At 33.6% G+C, this 25,903-nt stretch overlaps 1 protein-coding gene across 1 annotated transcript; it reads left to right on the top strand.

Moving 5' to 3' along the window:
• The first annotated feature begins 4,750 nt into the window (after nucleotides 1-4,750).
• On the top strand, nucleotides 4,751-25,515 carry LOC144972954 (uncharacterized). The gene is made up of 14 exons (XM_078914807.1): nucleotides 4,751-4,910; nucleotides 9,328-9,649; nucleotides 10,904-11,000; nucleotides 13,529-13,662; nucleotides 14,509-14,580; nucleotides 15,017-15,087; nucleotides 15,968-16,041; nucleotides 16,601-16,761; nucleotides 17,730-17,902; nucleotides 19,225-19,335; nucleotides 20,359-20,420; nucleotides 21,112-21,171; nucleotides 21,674-21,928; nucleotides 25,180-25,515. Exons 1-14 carry the CDS (start codon nucleotides 4,870-4,872, stop codon nucleotides 25,419-25,421), a joined length of 1,875 nt encoding a protein of 624 aa, XP_078770933.1. The 5' UTR covers nucleotides 4,751-4,869; the 3' UTR covers nucleotides 25,422-25,515.
• Nucleotides 25,516-25,903: the final 388 nt, after the last annotated feature.

Raw genomic sequence — 25,903 nt, 5'->3', positions numbered from 1 at the left:
TTCGACCTTAAGGACGAATAGGGCTACCCTTTTAAGTAAGAGAAACATAATTAAAAAAAAAAAAAACACCTTAAAATTCATGTCTATTTACTCTAATTACTGGTGAACGAATTAAACTACAGGTCTTTTTCGGGGAAGAGTATCCAAAGTTTCACTGTGTCCTAAATTAAAGTAATAAACTTAAAAGTGAGTAAAAGTAAATAAATAAAAAAATGTTAAAAGTCGGTAAAACTTCTCGAGTCACCAGGAATTGTGTCAACGTGTTGAGGTTGAAAATTATGAATTTTTGCCAAGGGAGTAAAAACAAACAAAAAAAAAAGCAAGAAAATAGTATGCCTAGAAAGGAGCTCGAACCCCTAACTCACCCCACCCCGGTTACGGTTACGCTGTGCTAAAACAGCCGGCCACCTTGCCTTCTCGCTCTCGGTCAAACAGTTTAGCCCTTCTAAACTCTTCCGGTGTACTGAATACACTTTTATAAAAGTTGGGGGGTAATTCGACACCCGAAATACGGGTGTATTTTGTAACCAGATAATTCGACAACCGAAACTCGGGTGTATTTTGTCACCAGATAATTCAACACCCGAAACTTGGGTGTCTATTCTATTATCACCAGATAATTCGGCACACTGCAAAGAATCTTAATTTTTGATTGTTGTTTTAGTTTTGTTTTCCTATGAATGCTCTCTATTAAAAAAAAAACAAAAAAAAAAAAACAATCCAAAAGCAAACTCACAATTTCTTTCATTCTCGGTTTTTCTCCCAGCACACGAACAACTCCTTCTCTCTCTCTCTCTCTCTCTCTCTCTCTCTCTCTCTCTCTCTCTCTCTCTCTCTCTCTCTCTCTCTCTCTCTCTCTCTCTCTTCTCTCTCTCCTCTCTCTCTCTCTCTCTCTCTCTCTCTCTCTCTCTCTCTCTCTCTCTCTCTCTCTCTCTGGAATTTTTGAAAAAAATTTTGTCAGGGGCAATATTTTACTTTGGATTGAAAATACGTTTTTCCATTGCAAAAATGAGCTCATATCAAGAGACCTATAAATAGGCAGGTATATAAGTGTTACCCTAGAAAGAGGAGAGCTCCTCTTTCTAGGGTGTTACCTGCGAGGTCGTACTAGGTGTCGCTCAGAAATTTTCCCCATGATTGTAATGACTTTCATAAGTTTACTCATGTGACAACAATATTGCTTATTTAGCAGATAATAATAATAATAATAATAATAATAATAATAATAATAATAATAATAATAATTAATAATAATAATAATAATAATAATAAATAATAATAATAATAATATAATAATAATAATAATAATAATAATAATAATAATAATAATAATAATAATAATAATAATAATAATAATTAATAATAATAATAATAATAATAATAATAATAATAATAATAATAATAATAATAATGATGATGATGATGATGATGATGATGATGATGATGATGATGATGATGATGATGATGATGATGATGATAATGATGATGATGATGATAATAATAATAATAATGACGATTGACGAACCGGTTCCACTGTGCAAACACTTGTAGTTGCCTACTTTGATCCTAAGGCCCTCCGGATAGTCTGCTCATCATTCTTTATGCATTTATTTGCGTAGGCTTCAGTGCTGCGACTCGTTCCTTTTACCCACGTTTCACCTCTTCATTTCCTTATCTCGAGAACTTTCAAGATTTCATCTAATATCGTAAACTTTCTTCCGACATATAAATCAAGATAAGAACTCGAGGGTTCATGCGTCTGAGTAGCCATTGTTCAAATGATAGACAATGAAAAATAGACTAGTTCTACAAGTACAAGACAAGGAATGATTTTGAAAGAAAAGGATGTTGGAAGAAGACAAAGTCAAGACTGCCCGGGGCGGGGGGAGGAGGGAGAGGCCTGAGACTCTATGCACAGCCGTGCTCGAGGCTAGTGATCGATGTGAAAAGTGACCAAATAGAATCTTACTTGGGCAAACAATATTAAAACTCTGATCTCCCTGGAAAACTCATCGGTTTTGATAATTACAAAAATTCTAACGGACTAGGAAATATTAAAAATAGATATAAATATAAATTCAAATTGACCTTAGAAACAATATTCTCTGGACATCTGGCAGCCATGGTAAGAATCTCATCACTAATTGATATATCGGTATCGAGAAATGAGAGAATACACAGCTGTGTTTTCTGTCTATTGGTGGACTCAATACACAGTTCCAAGAGAGTTATTATTTGCGTAGGCTACAGTGCTGCCACTCGTTCCTTTTACCCTAGAAATAGGAGACCTTGCGTTAGCTCTCCTATTTCTTGGCTTTTACCCACGTTTCACCTCTTCATTGGGCTCATCGGTTATTTCGACGAAACTGTGTTTTCAGTCCACCAGTGGACCGAAAACACAGCTGTGTAATCAGTCCACCGGAAATAAAAATATTTAAAAAGGACCAATTGGATTCAGTAGTCTGATGTCACGCGCCCGGCAACGGCGGCCATCTTGGTTCTAAACAAAGAAAATCTTTACTTTTTATTCTTCATGCTGGCGAGAACTTTTCATTCCCTTTTCATGTGCCTTGTGATCAGAATGTGTAAAAGTCAAAACATGATCAAATTGATGGGGTTTTTTTCTCCTCTGGATACGCTTTTAAGCTCGCCGGAGAAATATTTCATACGGCGTCCGCCATTGTTCCGATAGTTTAGAGCCAGTGTTACTAAGTTACCATACGTCATTAGGAAGGAAGTGACGGTACGACTATTGAATCCTATTATCGTCTATACTTACCTTAATCGATAGTGACGACTTTGATACTGAGCCTATTATAGGCATAATCAGAAATGCACAGGCATAGAATTTATAGCAATTCAACGGCTTAATAATATAATTTACAGTGTTTTATTTACTCTCGGAAAATCTTGATTGAGAGTTGTTCGAAACAGGGTGCTTTGAAATAGATCTCAATTCTCGAAACCGATTTATCAAACATTGACGAGATTCTTACCGTGGCTGCGAGATAGCCATTGGCCTGGCCAATTTGGCCAAAATTGGCCACACAGAGAATAATGTTTCTAGAATTAATTTAAAATGAACATTTATATCTATTTTTTATTTTTCCTAGTCCTATATAATTTTTGTGTGATTATCAAAACCGATGAGTTTTCCAAGGAGATCAGAGTTTTAGTATTGCTTGCCCAAGTAAGGTTCTATTTTGTTACTTTTCACATCGATCACTGGCCTCGCGTACGGCTGTGCTTCGAGGACTCCCCTTCTCCCCCCCCCCCCCCTCCGCCCCGGGCAGTCTTGACCTTGTCTTCTTCCTTCCAAGATCCTTTTCTTTCAAAATCAGTCCTTGTCCTTTGAATTGTAGGGCTGGTCTATTGTTTATCGTCTATCATGTCTTGTAAAACTATACTTTCTTTGATTGGTATATCCCATTTATTCCTTTCTACTAGCCCTAAAATGACCTCAATGTTATATAAGCGCCATAAAACCTTTAAAAACAAAAGAGTCCTTAAAAGAATGTAGAGTCATCTTCCTTGCTGCTCACGTCGATATTGTCTACACCAAAAGTGTTCCAAGATGTAACCTTATAAATAAGGATAGGAACCAAAAGGAAAAATATAAATCGAGTACAAGTAGCTACAAAGCAGTCCTCAACCCCCCCCCCTCTCTCTCTCTCTCTCTCTCTCTCTCTCTCTCTCTCTCTCTCTCTCTCTCTCTCTCTCTCTCTTTTTTTTTTTTTTTTTTTTTTTTTTGGTTGGTTTTGTTTTGTTTGTTCGTTTTCTCCGGATTCATATTGCTACGTACAAGAAATACACAAGGCAATATATTTTGACGTCTCACTGTGTTCTAAATTCAAATAATAATCTTAAAAGTGAGTAAAATTAAATAATTAAAAAAATAAAAATAAAGGTCGATCAATCTTCTCGCGTCACCAGGAATGGCGTCAACGTGTTGAACTTGAAAATTAAGAATTTTTTTTGCCAAGGGAGGACACAGGCGTGCTCGAGGCCAGTGATCGATGTGAAAAGTGACCAAATAAACCTTACTTGGGCAAGCAATACTAAAATTCTGATCTCCTTGGAAAACTCATCGGTTTTGATAATCATAAAAATTCTAACGGACTAGAAAATATTAAAAATAGATATAAATGTCAATTTTAAATTAATTATAGAAACATTATTCTCTGTGTGGCCAATTTTGGCCATCTGGCAACCATGGTAAGAATTTGTCTGTTTCAGGCTCCCGATTTCGAACAACTCTCAATCAAGACTTTTCGAGAGTAAATAAAACGCTGTAAATGATATTATTAAGCCGTCAAATTGTCATAACTGTTATGCCTGTCCACTTCTGATGATGCCTAACATACAATAGGCTCAGTATCAATGGCGTCATTATCGATTAAGATAGCAAGTATAGACGATAATTGGTCCTTAATAAATATTTTTATTTCCGGTGGACTGAATACACAGCTGTGTTTTCAGTCCACTGGTGGACTGAAAACACAGTTTCTATTTTGACAACTGTACTATTTCGGCTTAGGAGAACTATAGTCATTCTGATCACTGATAAGGAGACTGCATACATTTCAACAATAGATATGATTCACGTTCGACAATTTTGATATGGAAAATAACTTTTCCCTTGACTCCAACTGATGGCTTCATTAAAACCTCAAACCTATGAATTATTACTACGCGATACAATTTTATATTTAGAACATTGAAATTCCCGTTTCGGAAGCTACCGGATGTTTGCCTTTATCTCTACTTTCAGTTCTATAGAAAACAATCTCACACGTTGTATCAGAACTATTTGGAACAATAAGATGTGACATTTGGTTCGAAAACAGTTTTGTTGTTGTTGAAAACACAATGCCAGTATTTGATTACAGAGAGAAAAAAGTATATCGCCGGTAAGCAAAGAAATTTTACTTGTCCGACGAGTAACAAGTTGTCCACTTCCCAACTCATCACTCATCGTCATCATGAAATTCATACTCGACTCATACTAGGGAGTTTGATAGAAATTCTAAATGTAACTCGCACACTTGAAACCAATGTAATATGAAAGAGCTGGCAACACAGATTACAAAACAGTTTGAATTTTGTTTCTATCTCGATTAGAAATGTAGTTACGGCAGTTCAAAGTCTGAAATTTCAGACCGATTTATACCCCAAAATTACCATTGCAAAGTTGTGACCGAAATCGCGTGATGTCAACTGTTAATAAAAACAGTCAATATGGAGTTCTTATCATATATTGTATACCACAATGTTCGTCTTATCGAGGACAATGCATTTACATTAATAAAGAGGAAGATAAACATTTCAAATTAACACATTATTACATAATATGTCGCAAATGTTACATAATCAAAATAGGCAGTTTAGTGAGCAGCAGCAGTGGCAGTCAAATTTTGACCCAACTCGCCCATAGGAAAGTTGTGACCGAAAATTGCCGTTCGCGTTTTGGGGGGTTCAATTAAAGATGCATAACTCCGTTATAAAGAGGAATATCGCAGATATTTTGATATCATTATTTTCGTCTTTCAATTTCCTTTTAAATGGTGCCAATTAAGGAAAAATCCATTGATAATTCCAGAAGTTATATGAAGTTAAAATTTGGCAATTTTCAAATGCATTTATTTTTTTATTTACCGCGTGTGTTTTTAAAATTTAAACGCTTGTTTTTAGAATAACATCTAAACTTTATTCATGCCAAATTTCAGGGCTCTATATCGATGCGCAGACACCTTTTAACTCTGCGCCGAAATGCCTTGTTTACATTATCTTCTCATCATGGCTGCCGGACGATATCGATATTCATATCGATATTTTAAACTTAGTTATGTATTATGTTAAATTTAGTCCATAATATTTTCAGTACTATTATTTGCTATGTTTTTATTTTGAATACATACTTTCCAACTTTATTTATAGGCTTTTTATAGTTTTTGTTTTAAAAGTTCGTATATTTCTTCTCTTTGTGAAATCCGATATTAATAATATCGATATTTTAAAAATACCAATTGCTTTAATTTAATTTTATTTTACTTTGCCATCAAGTCATCAAGTTTCTTTCCCATATGTTTAGATATGTTTATCATTTGTATCCATATTCTAAAGGCCTTAGCCTTAATAATTATTATGGTAAGAAGTTCTATTAGTTTTGACACCCCCATATATTGAGAGAGAAGGGGGGAGGGGGTGGGGGGATAAAATTATATTAATTGTCAGTTCAAATGATGTAATAGCAATAAACCCAAAGTGGTTCAGCAGAATTTTTTAAAGTATTAAAAGCCAGAACTTTCCTTCTAATTAGATATAATAGGGAATCTGTTTCAATTTATTTGAAGTTTTTCAATCTACCATTTTATTTATATGCAATTAAATTGCCATAGGTAAAAATAAACTCATTATGACATTACACAACATGTTTATATCTTTTCATTTAAATACTCTCAAACCCTTTTTTATTCTCTATGTATTAATTAGAAGAGGGGAATTATTTGCAATTGTTTCAATGAGATATTGGGGATAAATCCAAAAGTGATAGAGCAAATTGTTTCTTACGTCTAGCCGAGTTTTTGATTATGTAACATTTGCGTCATATTATGTAATAATGTGTTTATTTGAAATGTTTATCTTCCTCTTTATTAATGTAAATGCATTGTCCTCGATAAGACGAACATTTTGGTATACAATATATTATAAGAACTCCATATTGACTGTTTTAACCATTTTTTATTAACATCACGCGATTTCGGTCACAACTTTGCAATGGTAATTTTGGGGTAAAAATCGGTCTGAAATTTCAGACTTTGAACTGCCGTAACTACATTTCTAATCAAGATACAAACAAAATTCAAACTGTTTTGTAATCTGTGTTGCCAGCTCTTTCATATGACATTGGTTTCAAGTGTGTGAGGTACATTTAGAATTTCTATTAAACTCCCTAATCAAAAACTCGGCTAGACGTAAGAAATTATTTGCTCTATCACTTTTGGATTTATCCCCAATATCTCACTGAAACAATTGCAAATAATTACCCTCTTTTAATTAATACATAGAGAGAATAAAAAAGGGTTTGAGACTATTTAAATGAAAAGATATAAACATGTTGTGTAATGACATAATGAGTTTATTTTTACCTATGGCAATTTAATTGCATATAAATAAAATGGTAGATTGAAAAAGTTCAAATAAATTGAAACAGATTCCCTATTATAATTAGAAGGAAAGTTCTGGCTTTTAATACTTAAAAAAATTCTGCTAAACACTTTGGGTTTATTGCTATTACATGATTTGAACTGACAATTAATATAATTTTATCCCCCCCCCCCCCCTCCCCCTTCTCTCTCAATGTATGGGGGTGTCAAAACTAATAGAACTTCTTACCATAATAATTATTAAGGCTAAGGCCTTTAGAATATGGATACAAATGATAAACATATCTAAACACATGGGAAAGAAACTTGATGACTTTATGGCAAAGTAAAATAAAATTAAATTAAAGCAATTGTCGATATTATTAATATCGGATTTCACAAAGAGAAGAAATATACAAACTTTTAAAACAAAAACTATAATATGCCTATAAATAAAGTTGGAAAGTATGTATTCAAAATAAAAACATAGTAAATAATAGTACTGAAAATATTATGGACTAAATTTAACATAATACATAAACTAAATTTAAAATATCGATATCGCCCGGCAGCCATGATGAGAAGATAATGTAAACAAGGCATTTCGGCGCAGAGTTAAAAGGTGTCTACGCATCGATATAGAGCCCTGAAATTTGGCATGAATAAAGTTTAGATGTTATTCTAAAAACAAGCGTTTAAATTTTAAAAACACACGCGGTAAATAAAAAAATAAATGCATTTGAAAATTGCCAAATTTTAACTTCATATAACTTCTGGAATTATTAATGGATTTTTCTTTAATTGGCACCATTTAAAAGGAAATTGAAAGACGAAAATAATGATACCAAAATATCATCGATATTCCTCTTTATAACGAAGTTATGCATCTTTAATTGAACCCCCCAAAACGCGAACGGCAATTTCCAGTCACAACTTTCCTATGGGCGAGTTGGGTCAAAATTTGACTGCCACTGCTGCTGCTCACTAAACTGCCTAGATTTTTACCCCAGAATTACCATTGCAAAGTTGTGACCGAAATCGCGTGATGTTAATAAAAAATGTTTAAAACAGTCAATATGGAGTTCTTATCATATATTGTATACCAAAATGTTCATCTTATCGAGGACAATGCATTTACATTAATAAAGAGGAAGATAAACATTTCAGATTTAACACATTATTACATAATATGACGCAAATGTTACATAATTAAAAGGTGGCGTTTTTATACACCTCCATTGGAGGTGTACAAAAACGCACCGTTTTTATGCACCTCCGTTGGCGGTGATGGTAAATTAATGAAAATGTTGCTGCATACGTCCATGAGGTTTAAATAGTTTTAGATTGTAGTTTAGCATGCTGCTTAGTGATTACCGATGTACAATGATAATAAATTAAAGAATAATAACAATAATTTTAAAAATCAAAAGTAAAAAGAAACATGGCACACAAATACTGATGTCAAATAAATAAATAATTTTAGAAAATTAAAATCAAAGTTTTTTAAAAACATGATAAAAAGTTTTTGAAAAGAAAAAAAAAAGAAAGAAAAAAAGCAAACAAAAACAAAGTAAATCCAAAAAAAAAAAAAATGTCAACAATGGGAATCGAATCCAGTACTTTCAAGGTTGGAGTCTGACAGCCTGTCCACTGCGCTACGGAGCCACCTGCCTGTTCATCACATTTAATAAGGTCTTTCTAAAACATTATTTTACCTTCAATGCAACTTCTATTTTCTGGTTTTATATTTCGATCTTTTAAATTATTATTATTTTTATATAAATTTATTAACAAAAACATCCTACAGATGTCACAATATAACTTTTGCCATGTCCAAATACAGAAACACAATATCGCTAATGAAATTGGGTGGAATGCGCATGCGTGACGGAGGTGTATAAAAACGATCCGTTAAGATACACTGTCAATGGAGGTGCATAAAAACACTACATAATTAAAAACTCGGCTAGACGTGAGAAACAATTTTCTGTATCACTTCTGGATTATATATCCCCAATATCTCACTGAAACAATTTCAAATAATTCCCCTCTTGCCACTTTTACACTGATTTTGAGAGGACACCATTTGATACACTAATCATTTCATCTTTATCTGTTATCATCCTTTGAAATTTCTGTCGCTTATACTTATAATCTGACTGTTCCCAATTCTATTAAACAGATCACGGTTTCGTAGAGGAGGTGGTAGCGGCAAAGGTGGAAGAGGTGGCGGTGGCAACAAAGGTCGTGTGAAAGGTGGATTTGGCAAAGGCATCAAGGATGGCAAGATAGGAGGATTTGGACACGGCAGTAAGGCACGGCAGAGAGATGGCTACGACTACGGCAGTGGCTCTGACGATGAAGAATTGAAGAAGCTTGAAAGGATCAAAGAGAAAAATAATATCGGGAAAGATTTGGTGAAACCAGAGTGGGAACTAGTGACTCTGCCAGGGTTTGAGAAAAATGTCTACAAAGAGAATCCTACTGTTGCAAACAGAACTGCTGTAAGTGGCAGTCATTTCCCTAAACAAATGTCTAATGCTTGTGAAGATTGTTAATGGTTTCTTAATAACAAGGCTTGCTTGTGCTTAAAATTCACCATCCTCAGGCACTTAAATTTTAAATCTGCTTCTATGTTTATAGAATCTAAAGATGAATTCATTGTAGAGGTCAGCTTAGAATAAGGTCGGTATACCTCACACATTTTAACATATGATGTGACCCTCCACTACAAAACGGTATTGTATCAAGGTGATAGAAATACTGAAAATTGAATTTAGAGTGTCAAAAACTTGAGATTGAGACATTAGTATATATGTATTATTGAAAAAAATGAGTGTGGTTTCTTAAAGTGCAAATAATTAAATTTTAATAATTCTGATCATTCAAATTTCAAATTCACTTCTGCATCTAGTACACCTCGACATACTATGATATTTATATCGATTTGAGGAGGTGGGTCTCATATAAACCACTGGTGGCCCTTTGTGCAGTTTATGGATAACCTTCACCAGTCGATGAACTAATTGCAATAGGATTCAATAGTCTGATGTAACGTCCACCCAGCAATGAGCAGCTTGGTTCTAAACAAATAATATTTGTACTTTTTATTCTTCATGCTGGCTAGAACATTTTCACATGTCATATGATCAGGTTTATAAAGTTTTTCTCCTCTGGATACACTTTTATGCTCGTCGGAGAAGTATTTCATAAGGGCATCTGTCATTGTTTCATTAGTTTAGAACTAGTTACTAAGTTACTTTGCGTCATTACGAGGGAAGTGATGTCATGACTGTTGAAGCCTATAGAGGGCTTCACTCCAACTGAAATATGTCCAGCACTATCTCGTTGATAAGAGTTGGAATGAATGATTGACTTATTATTATTCAATCTCTAAACTTGACTTTAAATAAGGTTGTTTTTATGAACAGCAAAGACTTTAGAAGATTTGATTTCATGGTTGATGTACAGGTTTTAGTTTCAAGATAATTTGGCTTAAACTCTAAAAACTGGACCTATCAATTCACAAGAGTTTTTTGTATACAGGAGGTTATTTGGAAATGAAATAATATGAAATCCTTATCAAATGTGAGAGATTACAATCATAGTAAAATACTTGCTCTTGACCTTAAAATGTCAAAGTAAAAACAAATAATATACGTACAGGAATGTGGATAATAATAGTGGTTATGTTTATGTTTTATAATTATAATTTGCACTTCATAGTAATTTCTTTGTTCACATTTTTATTTTCTCAGGCAGAAGTAAAACAATTCCAAGAGGCAAATGAAATCACGGCTGCAGGTGAAAATATTCCAAATCCCATCCTGCAATTTGAGGAGGGAAATTTCCCAGGTAAATTTTGCTATTAAGGAATAAGAGAAGAGGTATACACTAACACTGCTAAGCTACCCCCCCCCCCCCAATAAAAAACAAACAAAAAAACCCCTGATACAGTAGTGATCGCCTAATTGCCTGCAGTCTTAATGCTCGTTTCTGTAAAACACAACTTTAAATGCCAGCTTCTAAAAACGGATCCTGCCTAAGTGCCCACTCTGACAAATTGACAATGTTTTTTTGGTTTATTTTTCAATCTCCCAAAACTGCAGCACAATTTCACAATGTGTTCAGCTGTGTTTGACATAAAGAAAAGAGACCCCTCCTCTCTCTCCCCTGACTTCTGTTGGCTGACACAGGAAAAGTTACCAACATCCAAACATGCCTTTGTTTTACCACAAGTCTCCATCCCTGAAGTCCGAATCCACTGTCAATAATTTTGTCTTTTAGTCCGCTCCTCCCATTTTGCAGTGATTAGCTCACATGAGCCTCCCAATCCATCATCTACTTGTCCTTGCTAGCCCCCCCCCCCCCTCCCTTTTGCCCCCACAACTGACCAACGTCCCTCTGACATTAATAAATATTTGACACATTCATTCGTGTCTATCATGTGTGATAACGAATTGTGGTGGTGACTCGTAAGATTACGGAAATATCGCTTCTTTGATCTATGTCAGATGTCGAGTCGTGAGAACGAGGATTCATGGAATGGCACAACAGTGCTAGGATTCAAAGTCCAGTTTTCAAAGAGATCTTACTGGTGCCTGCAAAGAACAGGCCAGCTAGATTTTGTTTTGTTTTGAAGGATAATGTGTCTGTCGGCAAAATGTCGAAACCAGCAATTGATTTCGCGAAAAACTACAAATCGTGACCAAAGTAAAACGGTTCTCAGGAAAGGCAAATTTCACAGAAATTGGAAAGAAATTTTCATTTGATAGAAGAACAGTTTCCAGAATTGTCGCCCAGAAAGATAAATTGAGAGAGGAGGGAAGGAAAGGCAACATGACTCATAAAGAAGGTATGTTCAAGGAGGAAGATGTTGATGCCCCATTGTACCTTTGGTATAAAACTAAGATGTCTCAAGAAGTCAGGATAAATCAGCCTATCCTGAAAGAAAAAGCTATTGAATTTGCAAGCCAGATAGGACACGACTTTTAGCCTTCAGATAGTAATTGGATCAGCCGATTTGTAATACGGTCTGGATTAAAGTTTAAAAAAGAACATTGAGAGAAACAGGCAACAAATAATGAAGCAGCTGTAATGTTTCAGCATAACGATATCCCCATACTGCTCTCCAGATATGAGGCAAAAAACTTCTTAAATGCTGATGAGATGGGTATTTATTGTAAAGGTGAGTTTTAAATTACTTTTCTACAAGTTGAAAAATTTCACCATATGAAATTGTCGTGTAATATGTAATTTCATTATATTAAATTCAACTCCACAAAATAAACGACTTACTTCTGAACTCAATGTCGACATTGAGACCAGCGCAATGGAGGCAATTTTTTAAATTTCGCTGGTCGATGCAATTCACATGCTTGGAAAAGCATGGAGTAACGTAAAGCAGGCCACAAAACAATATAGTTACCAAAAAGCTGGTTTTAACCATATTGAGAATGGAGGGGCAGGTTGTAAGAGACTACATACTGGAGGCACTAGGAAATGTGATTAATGAAGAATTTAATCTCCAGATAGATTTTGACAAAGACTTACAGACTCTGATATAATTCAGGAAGTGAAGAAGCAAAAGATGACTGAGGATCAAAACAAAAGGGAATAATACCATAATGTGAAATTCAGAAAAATTTTCTCTTGACCTAAGCACGAAGAAGAAGCAAACAAAACTAGATTCAGTTTTCACCATAAAGCAATGACAAGATCCCGGATCCCTGTGATTATTCTTGTTTATGTGTACATTATAAAATGTTACCTACCTATATCTCCATATTGAATATGGATTATCACAGCATTGAAAATACCTCTCCACCACCCCCTCCTCCCCGTCCAGTTTTTTGGGGGTATTTTTTCATCTTTTTTTATAATAAAAATAATAAATAAGAAGAACACAAATAAAATAATGAAACAAAGAAACAAACCAAAACAAAAAACACAGAAAAATAAGTTAAGAAAAAAAAAAGAGAAATTTTTTTTTTTTTATCCTTCAAAATGGTCACATGTTGCAGCCAATTTTTGGGGGGAGATCACTGATTACCTAATATGAAATGTTTTCACCAGCTCATTCTTTGTACTTATTCTATGTGTGACACATAATTTGTAATATTTTGTCTCCCGTAAAGATAGTGATATTGATATTGATTCTAGCATTTTTGTATTAATTTACCCCATTTACATAATGGTTTGGTGTCCTCTTAATTCACTTTCTTTGTGGGCCGGGAGGCACTTACTGTGACTTCTATCCCCCTGTATCTGTTTACCAACATAGATCATTGGCTTTTGGTTTTATTTGTTGTTTGTCCTTTCTTTATTGGATCCAGTTTTTGTAAAACATGAGATAATTCAGATTAATCTCAATCTATCCACAGAATATATCATGAGTCGTATCCACAAGAACAAATGGGAAAAACCCACCCCCATCCAGTCAATGGCTTGGCCGATTGCCCTCTTAGGGAAAAATTTAGTTGGCATTGCACAGACAGGATCTGGTAAAACGCTTGGGGTGAGTTTGAATAGTTTCTAGAATAATTTTTGTAGGTTAAGGTCAAACTCTGACATAGTGCATTTGTACATGCCACATGTATCAATTTTAATTCTTTTGAGACCACAATTCATATGAATAGGTTGAAAATATTGCAGTTGTATTGATACTGTTTTTGTCCTTTCAATTTGAATTTTAAAAGATTCGAATCAATATTTTAGTTGTTTAATATGGCAGGTGTGCAGGTTAATTATGTCAGATGTGGGGATGAAATTTCTTTGGACAAAACGAAATTTATATATGAAGAAAACTTGAATTGAATTAGTTCTTTAATAGGCTATTTAAAGATGTTTTTATTTTTTGAATAAATGAGCAAACTGTTTTATACTTATTTGGGAAATTTTTCATTTAATAATAAGAACCACTCTGGGTCGTCATGAACTTTGTTTAGGTGTGAGGTGACTTGCTCAAGACCACACTGCAGTACAGGCATTCATTGCCTCTGGTCACAATAAAACATACAACCCTACCAGGCTGCCATTTTAAAGTCATACTGGAATAACATTGGTTCCAGCTGATGTGCTTTGCTAAGTAAGTAATAGGGGAAAATTTCCTACCCAAAAAGAGCAAGATGCCTATGCCTTGTCCACTTGGTTATATGGCCCTTAAATGTTGTAGATTCATTCTGGACAAAACAAATATGAAGGACAAAATCTTTGATGAGAGAAACATTGAATCGTGAGACAGGTAGTTTTCCCATGGTTAACTGAATATTTGATGTTATTTTGATTTCACTTGAGTATGTTCAAATATCACACTTCCTAATCGACACTATACTTTGTATAAATATTTTATTTCTTCACACAGTTCATGTTGCCAGCTGTTGTCCATATGGATAGCCAAACTAACTTAGAAAGCAGTGAGGCATCAGCACCAACAGTAAGTTTTTGCTTTTACAATATGTACAGTCGCAAAAGCTATTTCATGAGATGTGTGCATTTTTTTATGATGATGATGATTTATTTATTATTGTTATTCTTCTTCTTCTTCTTCTTCTTCTTCTTCTTCTTCTTCTTATTATTATTATTATTATTATTATTATGATTATTATTATTATTATTATTATTATTATTATTATAATTGGTCATCACCACTTAAGGATTTGAGGTTTTAGCCCAGATAGTCATATCGCGGAGAACTTTAAAAAGGATGCGCTGTATTTTATTATTATTATTATTATTATTATTATTATTATTTTCATCATCATCATTGTTATTATTATTATTATTATTATTATTATTATTATTATTATTATTATTATTATTATTATTATCGTGATTGCACTTATATAATTTGTTTGAAATTCTCTCTCCAGCCACAGGTTTTGGTGTTGGTCCCCACCAGAGAATTAGCACAGCAAGTGCTAGAAGTAGCCCAGGACACAGGGTTTGTATCTTTTGTCTTTTGACTAAACATCTAATATAGACCTGCCACATATACCGCTTCTTTCAGGATCCAAATGGGCCACTTTCATTTTAGTTTTTCTTTTTAATTTTCCCTTGAGACTGAAATTTTAATCAAAATTATAGTGAGAAATTGATGAAAATATTATTTATGATAGATATATATAAGTGACAAAATATAAATATGCAAAGTCAATTCAGAACATTAAAGAGCATTTTAGCCACTTTTAATCTTTGAAATTCCTCATCTGCCACAATACACCATGGGTGGTTTGCAGAATTTAGGGAGAAGAGAAATGGTAAAGCGTTTAAAAGTGATAATTCATAGTCATAGGATGAACATCTTGCATTCAAGTCAAGAGACTTTTTCAACATTGAAATTCTAATTTTTCACCCTCCAAAAAAATATAATTTATTTTGTTCTTTGTCAATGAGTCTGATATTGTTTTTACCATGAGAGTCCAATCTAGATTGCCGTTAAGACTTAAGTTGTATTGCCACTTGTTATATAGGAAAAACTGTTAAGACTGCAGTTATAACCAGCCTAGGTAATGTGAAAACCGATGAAGTTAGAGAAATTCATTCTTTGAAGGTTAGATTTAATCAAGGTTTATGGGAATAAAATAAAAAGTAAATTAAGGTTAGGTTCAGGATAAGTGTCATCAAGTAATAAATAGGCAACATACTTTGTTTCTATTTTTTATATTGTCATAGTGTCAGGAATAGATAATTGAAGCTCTCTCTCTTTCTTTCTCTCTCTTTCTTTCTCTCTCTTTTTCTCTCTCTCTTTCTCTCTCTCTCTCTCTCTCTCTCTCTGTTCTGTCATAATGTTATTATACTGTAAACCCTTTTAATTACAACAGTTTGCCAGGTACCAAAAGTGTCTGCCTTTATGGAGGTACGCCCAAACTACCACAGTTGAGGGATTTGGAAAGAGGTAAGTAAACAGGCTTTTGAATATGGTGATAATGCTGGTGACGGAAATTTACGATGATTATTATTATTATTATTAGTAGTATTAGTAGTAGTAGTAGTATTAGTAGTAGTAGTAAGCTAAAGTTTTAAATAAAAATTGTCAATAAAATTATGGTAGTCGGTTTCATTGGGGAGGAAAAACGGCTGAATCACCATAAATATGAAATGGAAAAAATAAAAAATTGAGCTTTTATAAAGCGCAATTTTCACTAAACATGCTCAAAGTCAAAGCTGATTACAAGGGGTCCCTGGCCAACAGCAACATTTGATTTAGGATGGGACATGATGCCTTTTAGGCAATATTACAGTTTTTTCTAACAGAGTCAACGCTGTTAATGGTCAGGTACTCATTTTACACATGAGTATGGTGAGAGAATGTGAGTAAAGAGCCTTTTCCACAGACTCAACTATGCGCTGAGCGGGGCTCGACTCCAGGATCTTTTGATCCGAAAGCGAGTGTCATACCACAAGACCACATAGCCGCATAACTGTTGCCACACTTTCCATATCTATTTCCCCAGGATGTGATGTTTGCATCGCCACACCAGGCAGACTTATTGAATTTGTTGGATGTGGTAAGATCAATCTGAAGCGTGTGACATACCTAGTCCTTGATGAAGCCGACAGAATGCTGGACATGGGGTTCGAACCACAGATTACAAAAATTCTGGAACAAGTCAGAGTAAGTTCTCTTTTTGTCACTGCAAATTTATCTAGATCTACCACATATACTTATTTTCACCTCGCTAAATGTGGTCACATTTTGTTGTTTTTTTTTCCTCCAGATTTAGATTGTTTAAAAAGATTCAGATTTTTAAAAATAAAAATTTGAGGAAAAATTGAGATATTGTTATGGAATCCTGATAATGCCAACACTACCAGACCAGAAAGATTGGTTGAATTTAAGCAAAGTTGACTTTATCCATTATCAATAGAACACACTTAGATAAAGAACAGAACATTTGGTAATGGCAAGCAGTGGTGACTTGCATAAGTTGACTTTTAAGAGTGTTGGCTTCATGCGGATTCCACTTTATTTAGAAATGGACACATGACCAAATTGAAATATATTTCATCTTTCCTAATACATTTTAAAGTGATTTTTCACATAAATAAGGATGGAAATCATGCCTATGAGGTTATTGCCAAATTTTTTCTTCCAAATTCAAATTAAACAAAATAGGCACAGGTTTATTGGTCATTGCCTGTGCAGGTCATGTCTGTTTATATGTTTATATTATTAATGAGAAAATGGGTCCATATTGACTTCTTTATAAGGCTTTCAAAGAGGACAGAGATAGTTTACTTTTTGGCACTGTGTTCAAGCCGTTGTTACAATCTATATGTTTGATATGTATATTGTGGGTATTTTGAATGAAGTGTATGAGAATAGGAATATGACTAATTACCTGTCATTACAAATAGTTTTTAGGGGCCAAATTTGGTTATTTAATCAAAAGGAAAACAGATTATTTTCACTCACCAGTCAATTTGATTTTGAATTGGGACTACATGTTTTTTATTATGAATCATTTTAAAGTAGTAATTTATGTAATAATGTCTTGACATTTTGAGAGTTTTCAAAGAATTACAGGTTTGGTGATTGGCAGATCTGAAGTCATGATGATTTTGCATGTTTTCTTTTTTCAGCCTGACAGACAAACTCTTATGTGGAGTGCTACATGGCCTAGAGAAGTACGCAAACTGGCTGAGGAGTTCTTAGGTGACTACATACAAGTGACGATAGGCGCTTTGCAACTGACAGCCAACCACAACATTGAACAGATTGTTGATGTTTGTACAGAAAGGGATAAAGAGGGAAAGTGAGTACACTTTTTTTTGTTCCAAGTTGATAGTCATTTTTTTCTTCTCTTTTTGGACAACATGGGTGTTTGCTTTTGACATCATAGGTTTGTTTGATGGATTATCTTTATTCCTTCATGGAATGCGTGGGCAACAGCACCTAATTATGCCTCAGTAGGGTGTAGTTTAAATAAAATATAAATATATTTTAAAAATCAAAGGTTCATTTAATGCACAGAACCCAGGATAAACTTAAGCTTCTTCAACCATGTGGTTCTAGAAGACTTCTTTCAGTTTCATTTTATGTCTTTTGATGTGTTTAAAAAAAAAAAAAACTCTTCATTTGTTTTTTCTTCTCTCATAAATTCATTCATATTACTCAAATTACAATCGCAGAGACATTAAGTCTTCTGTATAGTTTTGTGGGAGATGGCATGCTCAGCTTTATGGTCTTTACCTCGTATCCAAAAGTTACCAAGGTCAAGTCCCACCTGCTGTGATGTGTGGCCTTAAGGTTGACTGTCAATCATTTCAATTTGTCGCCCCTCAATGTTGGAATTCCCTATCAGTATCCCTTAGGTCATCCTCATCCCTTCAATTAAAAAAAAAACTCAACTAAACCCCACTTGTGTCAAATTTAATAATTGATGATATGTATATGTATAATTGTATATTTCAATTGATGTTAATGTAAAGCGCTTGGCGCCTATTTAGACAAGTAAAGCGCTATAATAAGTGCTATTTATTATTATTATTATTATTATTATTATTATTATTATTATTATTATTATTATTATTATTATTGTTGTTGTTGTTGTTGTTGTTGTTGTTGTTATTATTATTATTATATGCGACTGAAATGAATTATATAACATTAAATTAAACCGTTTTAAAGTGGTCATTCATGGGAAAAAGGGATAAAAAATCATGCATTATATGGTGATACGCATTTTTTATCCTTGAAATCCAAAAATATACAGATTTTCTTTGTAATATAAATCTCTGTATTTAACCCTTTAAATACAGGGTTTTCTACTGCAAAGTAAACTAACATCCTCTAATCAATGCTGCCAAGCGAGCAGTTAAAATGCATTAAAGTTATTACAAGATATAAGGTTGGAAAGTTATGATCTAAAAAAAAAATTGTTGTCCTTCCTCTAAAGGGTTAATGTTGTTGGTGGCGTTTAAATGTCATATAGTGGTCATTTCCATTTACTAAAAATCCAATGCAAGCTAAGCAGATGTGTGATTTCTCAAATATGGTCTAACAGATTTAACTCTATTAACTGTCAAGTCATTCAATTTGTTTTATTTCCTTATCAAACTGAATGTCAATTTTCAGACTGGTCAGATTGTTGCTTGACATTATGGATAAAGATGATAAAAAGACATTGGTATTTGTGGAGACCAAAAAGAAAGCTGATGAAATCACCACCAGAATGGTGAATGATGGGTAAGTAACTGTGGATAATATTTACCATTGGTGGGAGTTTCCATTATATAGAGATAAACATTATTATTATTTCTTAAACATTGTGATCTGATAGATAAATTAAATTCGGTTTGTATGCTCATGTTATGTAAATTTCAATGTATGACCACAAGGTAATATTTCAAAAGTACTTGTACACCAGTAAAGAATCAAAATTCCCAGTTCATAGGGCCAGGTTTTTATAACTGATTTTTGCAATAAACACGACAAAACAACACCCGTAAAAAGATAGGCTGCAGTGTATTGTATATTTCGATGACAAAAGAATAGACAGAATAGATCATCATGATAAGCATTCAATGTCTACATTTACATTATGGCATGAAGCCCACCTGTTACCATGGTAAGATTATTGTAAGCAAATGTATAAGGAGACCCATTTAACAATCTCTTACCTCGACAGAAATCAAACAACTGGTGTAAACAATAAGTTTAAAAATTGAGCTTTTATTTATATTACTATTCATGTATCCACTTAATGCTCAACAAGTTTCACAATTTTACTCATAGATATACACACATGTATCCAAAAGAACAATTGATTAGATTTCCAAAGTACCATTTCTCTTCCTAAAACCATCAAAGATAATAATGTATTGAATGAAAAAATTGTGAAGGATACATTTACTCGAAACAGCAGAAATAGAATCAGGAAATACATTCAACAACAGCATCTTGTATTTTTCTTCTTTCTTTTTTTTTTTTTTTCTTTTCTTTTTCATTTTAATACTTTCTCCATTTAATTTCCATCCACTTAAGATAAGTCTACCAGGCTTCTAAATTAAAAATAATGCCCGACATGATAAACTCATTGCCTGGTAGCATTTTTTTTGTAGTATACAATCTGGATGATAGCGATGGTACAGTATTTATTTGTGAATTTTGTTCTTTTTTAAAATTTAATTCAAAGTTTAGATTTTTTTTTTACATCCTTTCTTCCCCAATCCCAGTTCATTTTTTTTTCTCTTCTCTTAAATGCCTCAGTTGGCCAGCTGTTTGTATCCATGGGGACAAGACACAGGATGCTAGAGAGGAAGCTCTTAATGGTAAATTTCTTTCATAAAAAAATACTACTTATGTGTGAGCTCAAAGATTAAATGTAATTAGATATTGAGCTTCATCAGATTTATCTGTTGTGATTTTTTAATAATCTATTTATTATAATTTTGTCTTTATTTTTCTATTTATCTAATTTATCGGTCTTTCTATCTATCTATCTATCTATCTATCTACAACAATATCGTAGTTTGTATGTCAAAATAAATGTTTCAGGCCTGCTTAGAAACGAGCCTAAAACATCGTTGTAGACATATAGACTACAGTATGGTGATAAATTTCTTAATACTTTGCTCCATTATTGTTGTCAATATGTCGAGTACTCTTAGTATCATTTTTACATCATGACATGATCAAATACCTATCTACATTATCTACCTACCTATCTATCTAACTAATTACCTACCTACCATCTATCTATGTTTCCACTATTATCTATAACTATATGCTTGATTATTTATTCATTTACCTGTTTAATGTCTGACTCTTGACTTATTGCCTTTTACTTTTACCATCAAGGTAGTCCAACATTGTAGCTTCATCTGTTTTGCAGGTCAATATTGTGAAAGGAATCCACTTGTCTCTATTCTGTGTTATCATTCTCAGTCATTTCAGTTGTGTGTGTCGTGTGACCTATTTAATATGCTTATTCATTGATTTCTTTACATTTACCTCGCTCAGGTTTCCGTAATGGGACCAATCCAATTCTAGTTGCTACAGATGTTGCAGCCAGAGGGTTGGGTATGTAATTTATTTTCCTTAGAATATGCAGTAAACACTTTTATGGACATGCCACATGAACCTGTAAATTTTAAATAGATAATTTTTCTTTTTCTGACAAAATAAGCTGAATTTGAATTTTTTTCCTCCAGGGCCTTATTTTAATACTGAAATGTCCAAGAAAACTTGAGAAAATTCTTTTTTTTTTTTAAAAAAAAAGAAAAATTTTACTTAACATCTGAAAATTTTTGAAGGTTATTGTAGAAAATTATATTTTATGTGGATTTTAATTCCCATAATATAAAAGAGGCAAACGCTCTTTTTTCAGATTTCTCAGTCCAAACTATTAATTCACCATTGTAACACAACTATGCCTAATTTTCTGTTTTACTTGCTTTAATTCTTAATTATAGATCTGTTTTAATTGAAAGATCAGAGTATTTCACTTTTTTTTTTTTTAACCAAAGGAAGGGAGGGGCTTGGGAATATAAAGAAAGTTTATTCTATTTGTTTTCCTCGCCAGATGTTGAAGACATTAAATATGTCATAAATGTTGATTACCCCCACTGCTCAGAAGATTACGTCCATCGTATCGGTCGCACAGGTCGTGCTGGTAATAAAGGCACAGCATACACATTCTTTACAGAGAAAAATGTCAATCAGGCATCAGATTTGATACAGGTGTTGAGTGAAGCAAATCAAAAGGTGCCTCCAAAATTGACAGATTTACAAAATAGCCAACCACTGAAGGGGAAAAGCAAGAAGGGTAAAAGTAAAAGTAAGTTGAAGTTGTTCTGATTTATATTGCTTGCCATTGTTGGAAGTTGATAGGTTTTCTCAACTTATGGTCAATTTCGGAATTTTTTTGTTACTTTCAGTAAGTGTTTTACATTTCATTTATGTATTTTGTTCAGTGTGGTAAACAACAAATTTCTTGTCAGTAATGCTGTTGGGTGTATATAATTGTACCTCTTGAGAAAAATGATTGTCAAATTGCACTTAAAATTGTCTTTTAAAATCATAAAAAAAAAAAAATAATAATTAAAAAAAAACCCTTAAAAAACAAAACAATAACAACAACAACAACAAAAAATGGTTTTTATCTTTGTAAAATAAAAATTAGTGATTCATTTTCATTTCTGTTTTGTTATACACATTCACATCAAAATTTTTTTTACAAATTTACCACGAGTAGCTTTGAACTAGATTATTTATAGAAAGTTAATTTACAGGCAATTTTCTCCCATAGTGGGCACAGAGGCCACTTACAATGTCTTCTATACCCCTATATCTGTTTTGCAATTTGCTCGCTCTCTCTTTGTCTTTGAATGAGATTACAGTGCAGCATGGAAATCTCTAAGAAGTTGGGACCGGGCTGATTTGTTCGAGATTTCCATGTTGAGTATTTTACAAAGAATGTGAGAGGGAGGGGGGGGGGGGGTTGGTAGGGTCTCATTTTTAATAAGATGCATCATTTAGTGTTTCATTCAATAACATGTGGAATAATGGTCCCCTTTTGGTCTCATATAATGAGGTCAAAGTCAGCACATTGCGTTGTTGATTAAGCACTCATCACTGGATGTCTTTATCTACAAATTTTGTACCTAATCACTAGCACTTCTCACTTATCTCTATCATGTGTCTCTTCTCACCCAATCTTCACCATCCCTAATCACTTTTTTGATTTTAATACATAACAGTAACAGCCTATGTCATCACTGCCTCGCTAGTCTCCCAATGGTACTGGTACACATTAGATAGAGTGAAGCATTGCATGCATAAGACACTAATCCACACATGCATTTGAAAACACATTACACAGTTAATGCCAATGGAGAGCGATGGCAGCTTTCGTTTCTATTCAATAGAAACATAGGCAAAAGAGTTTTATCAAAGAACTCGAAAATGAAGGTTCAATTTGTTCGAGATTTCTGTGTTTAACATCAATAGAGTTTGATAAGGACAATGATATTATGCTCTTGGAATCTACCGCTGTTCCCTATTTAAACCATTCCCCTTTTTCTTACTTTTTCTTGAAAACTTTCAATTTTAAATCTGTAATTGTTTTTACTATCCCATTTTCTTCCTTTTTACTGGCACTGAAATGACCTCAACGTGTCGCACTCGATGTATAACCCTTAAAAACAAAAACAAAGTGTGGGATAACTAAAGAGACCAAAAAGTCCTTTGAAGAAACCATTTGGGAGGAGCTAGATTATAAAGGGATAAATCAATAGTTGTTACTGCTAGAGCAGACAACTCTAATACTCAACTTTACAATTATTGGTTGTATCATGTCTGTGGCATGGGTGCAAAATTTCCGGTTTTTTAAAATGGAATTTATTTCCAGCATTAACATATACCATTTTTGAGGCAATAGGTCACATTTCAAAATAAGTTTCAGGCTTTTTTGGATTTCTTAGAATTTGATTTCAGGCTCTTTTGAAACATCATGTGCTATATTCTGCCTTATAATACATGAAAGATTAAAATGGATGCCCAAATGTTGTCTATGAACAAATTCAAACTAATATGTAGGTATATGGTAACAGACTCCCTCTTTACATAGCTTTCTGTCCTTGTCTCTGAGAGAAGGACTTCATGTTTCTATCAATAGGAGATGAAAATTTTTCTTTTTTCAAGTCAAATCTCGATAGTTTATTATTATTCTTCTTCTTCTTCTTCTTCTTCTTCTTCTTCTTCTTCTTCTTCTTCTTCTTCTTCTTCTTCTTCTTCTTCTTCTTCTTCTTCTTATTATTATTATTATTATTATTATTATCAGTATCAGGCCTGTAAATCTTCCGTCTATTGTCGGATTTCCGACAGTATGATTTTGCTCTATAAGTGCTAAAAAAAAAAATAAAAGATAATAGTAAAAATAAAATTCGTAACGCCAAAGAACAGAACCAATAAAAAAGAAAATAAAAGACTTTTATTTCGTTGTTCCTCGAAAAAATTAGATTTTATTCCATTTCAAATGCCGACTTAAAAAAACAAAACAAAAAAACTTTATTTGTCGCATCAAAGACAAAACATGCCGTCAATCAGTTAGCTATAATATTATCATGCCACCTATACGCTCCACTAGACGTTTATGTATTCACTGCCTGGCTACTGTGCCACAGCCAGCAAGAGAGAGGTCGCGAAGTTCGCGCGAGTCGTCTTCACACACATACACCTAGTCAGTAAATAACGCACACACAGAAGTGTGTCGAACCGGACCGGACGGTTTCTCTCTATTTTGCTACCGACACACATGCATATCTCCAGTTCTTATTTCTCAGTCTCTATATTTCTTTGGTTCCATCCCGATGTGAGACGGGAAAAAATAATGCGAAATAATTATTTTTCGTCGAAATATATATTCTTCTTCGAAAGCTCTCGGCTCACACCACTGCACCACCTCCTCTTGTTCTTCTTCTTCTTCTTCTTCTTCTTCTTCTTCTTCTTCTTCTTCTTCTTCTTCTTCTTCTTCTTCTTCTTCTTCTTCTATAAGAATTAATCCAAATAAACGAAAGAATCAGCGTAAACATTTAACACAAACAGGAGCGAAGATACGCAGCTTCCCGCGTCGAGCACTAGACGTCTAGATACACATCCTTCAAAAGGGTAGGAATTGTTCTCTTCCTTTCATTTTACAACTAACTCAGACCTGGGACTTCAAATAATTGGGATTTTTTTTTTTTTTTTGATACCATAAAATAAGGACCTCGTTATAAATAAGTAGGGGAAAGTGACATGATTTGACTAGTCAATTGACGTGTCATATCTGTGTTGTGTCTATATTTTTGTCCTGTTGTGTCTATTTTCGCGTGTTCAAAAAGTTCCGACAATTTTTTCACCAACCATTTACAGGACTGTATTATTATTATTACTATTGTTATTATTACTATTATTATTTTTATTATTATCATTATTATTAATATTCTTATTAAATTTGTGAATGTTTTTTGTTTCTTTTTCTTTTCTTTTCACCTTTTAAAAATATGATAATAGAATGATTTAATTGCATTTTTTTTTCTGTTTTAGACAAGTTTGACAGATTTGATGGATTTGGCTTCAAAGGAAACTTGTCCAAAAACGCCAGCAGTGTGCAGACTTCGATCGTAGGAAACAAGCATAGTGGATCTGTATCTTCTAGTACTGGGGCAAACAGTTCCAGCAAATCTAACAACCAAGTCAAAGGTCAGAAGAGTGGTGGTGGAGGTGGGGCATCCAGCAGTTTCTCCTCATTTAAGTCTCAATGGGGAAGTAGTGGGTCATCAAAATAGATCCCAATGTTAAAACCATGGATTTGTGTCGAGTTGTGTTTGACACAGCTGTTGTACAGTGTAAATAAACAATGACTTTTAACTCACACCCCTATCTAGCTGTTGGTTTGTTTTTTTCTGTTACATAGCGTAACTTAAATTTCGAAGCAGAAAATTTGCATCTCATTTAGAGCTTCTTTCCCTCCTTTCTGGTGGGATGTGGATGAGGTAAACTCTTGATTCATTACATTCCATGCCCCCACTCTTTTGTCCCCTTCCATTTGTCATTGTCCTGGAATGCGACTATTTATTAGTTTCCTCCATGTCCTGGTTAGGGTCCTATATAAATATATATGTCATCAAATTTATTTTCTTTACCATTGTGGGAGATATTTTGTTTGTAAGTCATTTGATTTTATTAATCATTTATTGTATACTGCGGCAATTTGACGGTATCCTTGGTGGGGATTCTGTACCCGTGTCTGTTTGAACTATCCCCTTTG

Source organism: Berghia stephanieae, chromosome 5 (assembly GCF_034508935.2).
Source record: "Berghia stephanieae isolate SIO BIC M18660-M18661 chromosome 5, UCSD_Bste_1.3, whole genome shotgun sequence".
Taxonomy (NCBI): domain Eukaryota; kingdom Metazoa; phylum Mollusca; class Gastropoda; order Nudibranchia; family Aeolidiidae; genus Berghia; species Berghia stephanieae.
Note: the sequence above shows the minus strand (reverse complement) of the source record. Positions and strands in the feature narration are given on the sequence as shown.

Excerpts from the sequence above, each read along its gene's own strand:
- LOC144972954 (XM_078914807.1), top strand. The coding sequence starts at position 4,870 with ATGCCAGTATTTGATTACAGAGAGAAAAAAGTATATCGCCG. Across the intron at positions 4,911-9,327 it reads GAGAAAAAAGTATATCGCCG|ATCACGGTTTCGTAGAGGAG; the intron begins GTAAGCAAAGAA and ends TCTATTAAACAG. Across the intron at positions 14,581-15,016 it reads GTGAGGCATCAGCACCAACA|CCACAGGTTTTGGTGTTGGT; the intron begins GTAAGTTTTTGC and ends TTCTCTCTCCAG.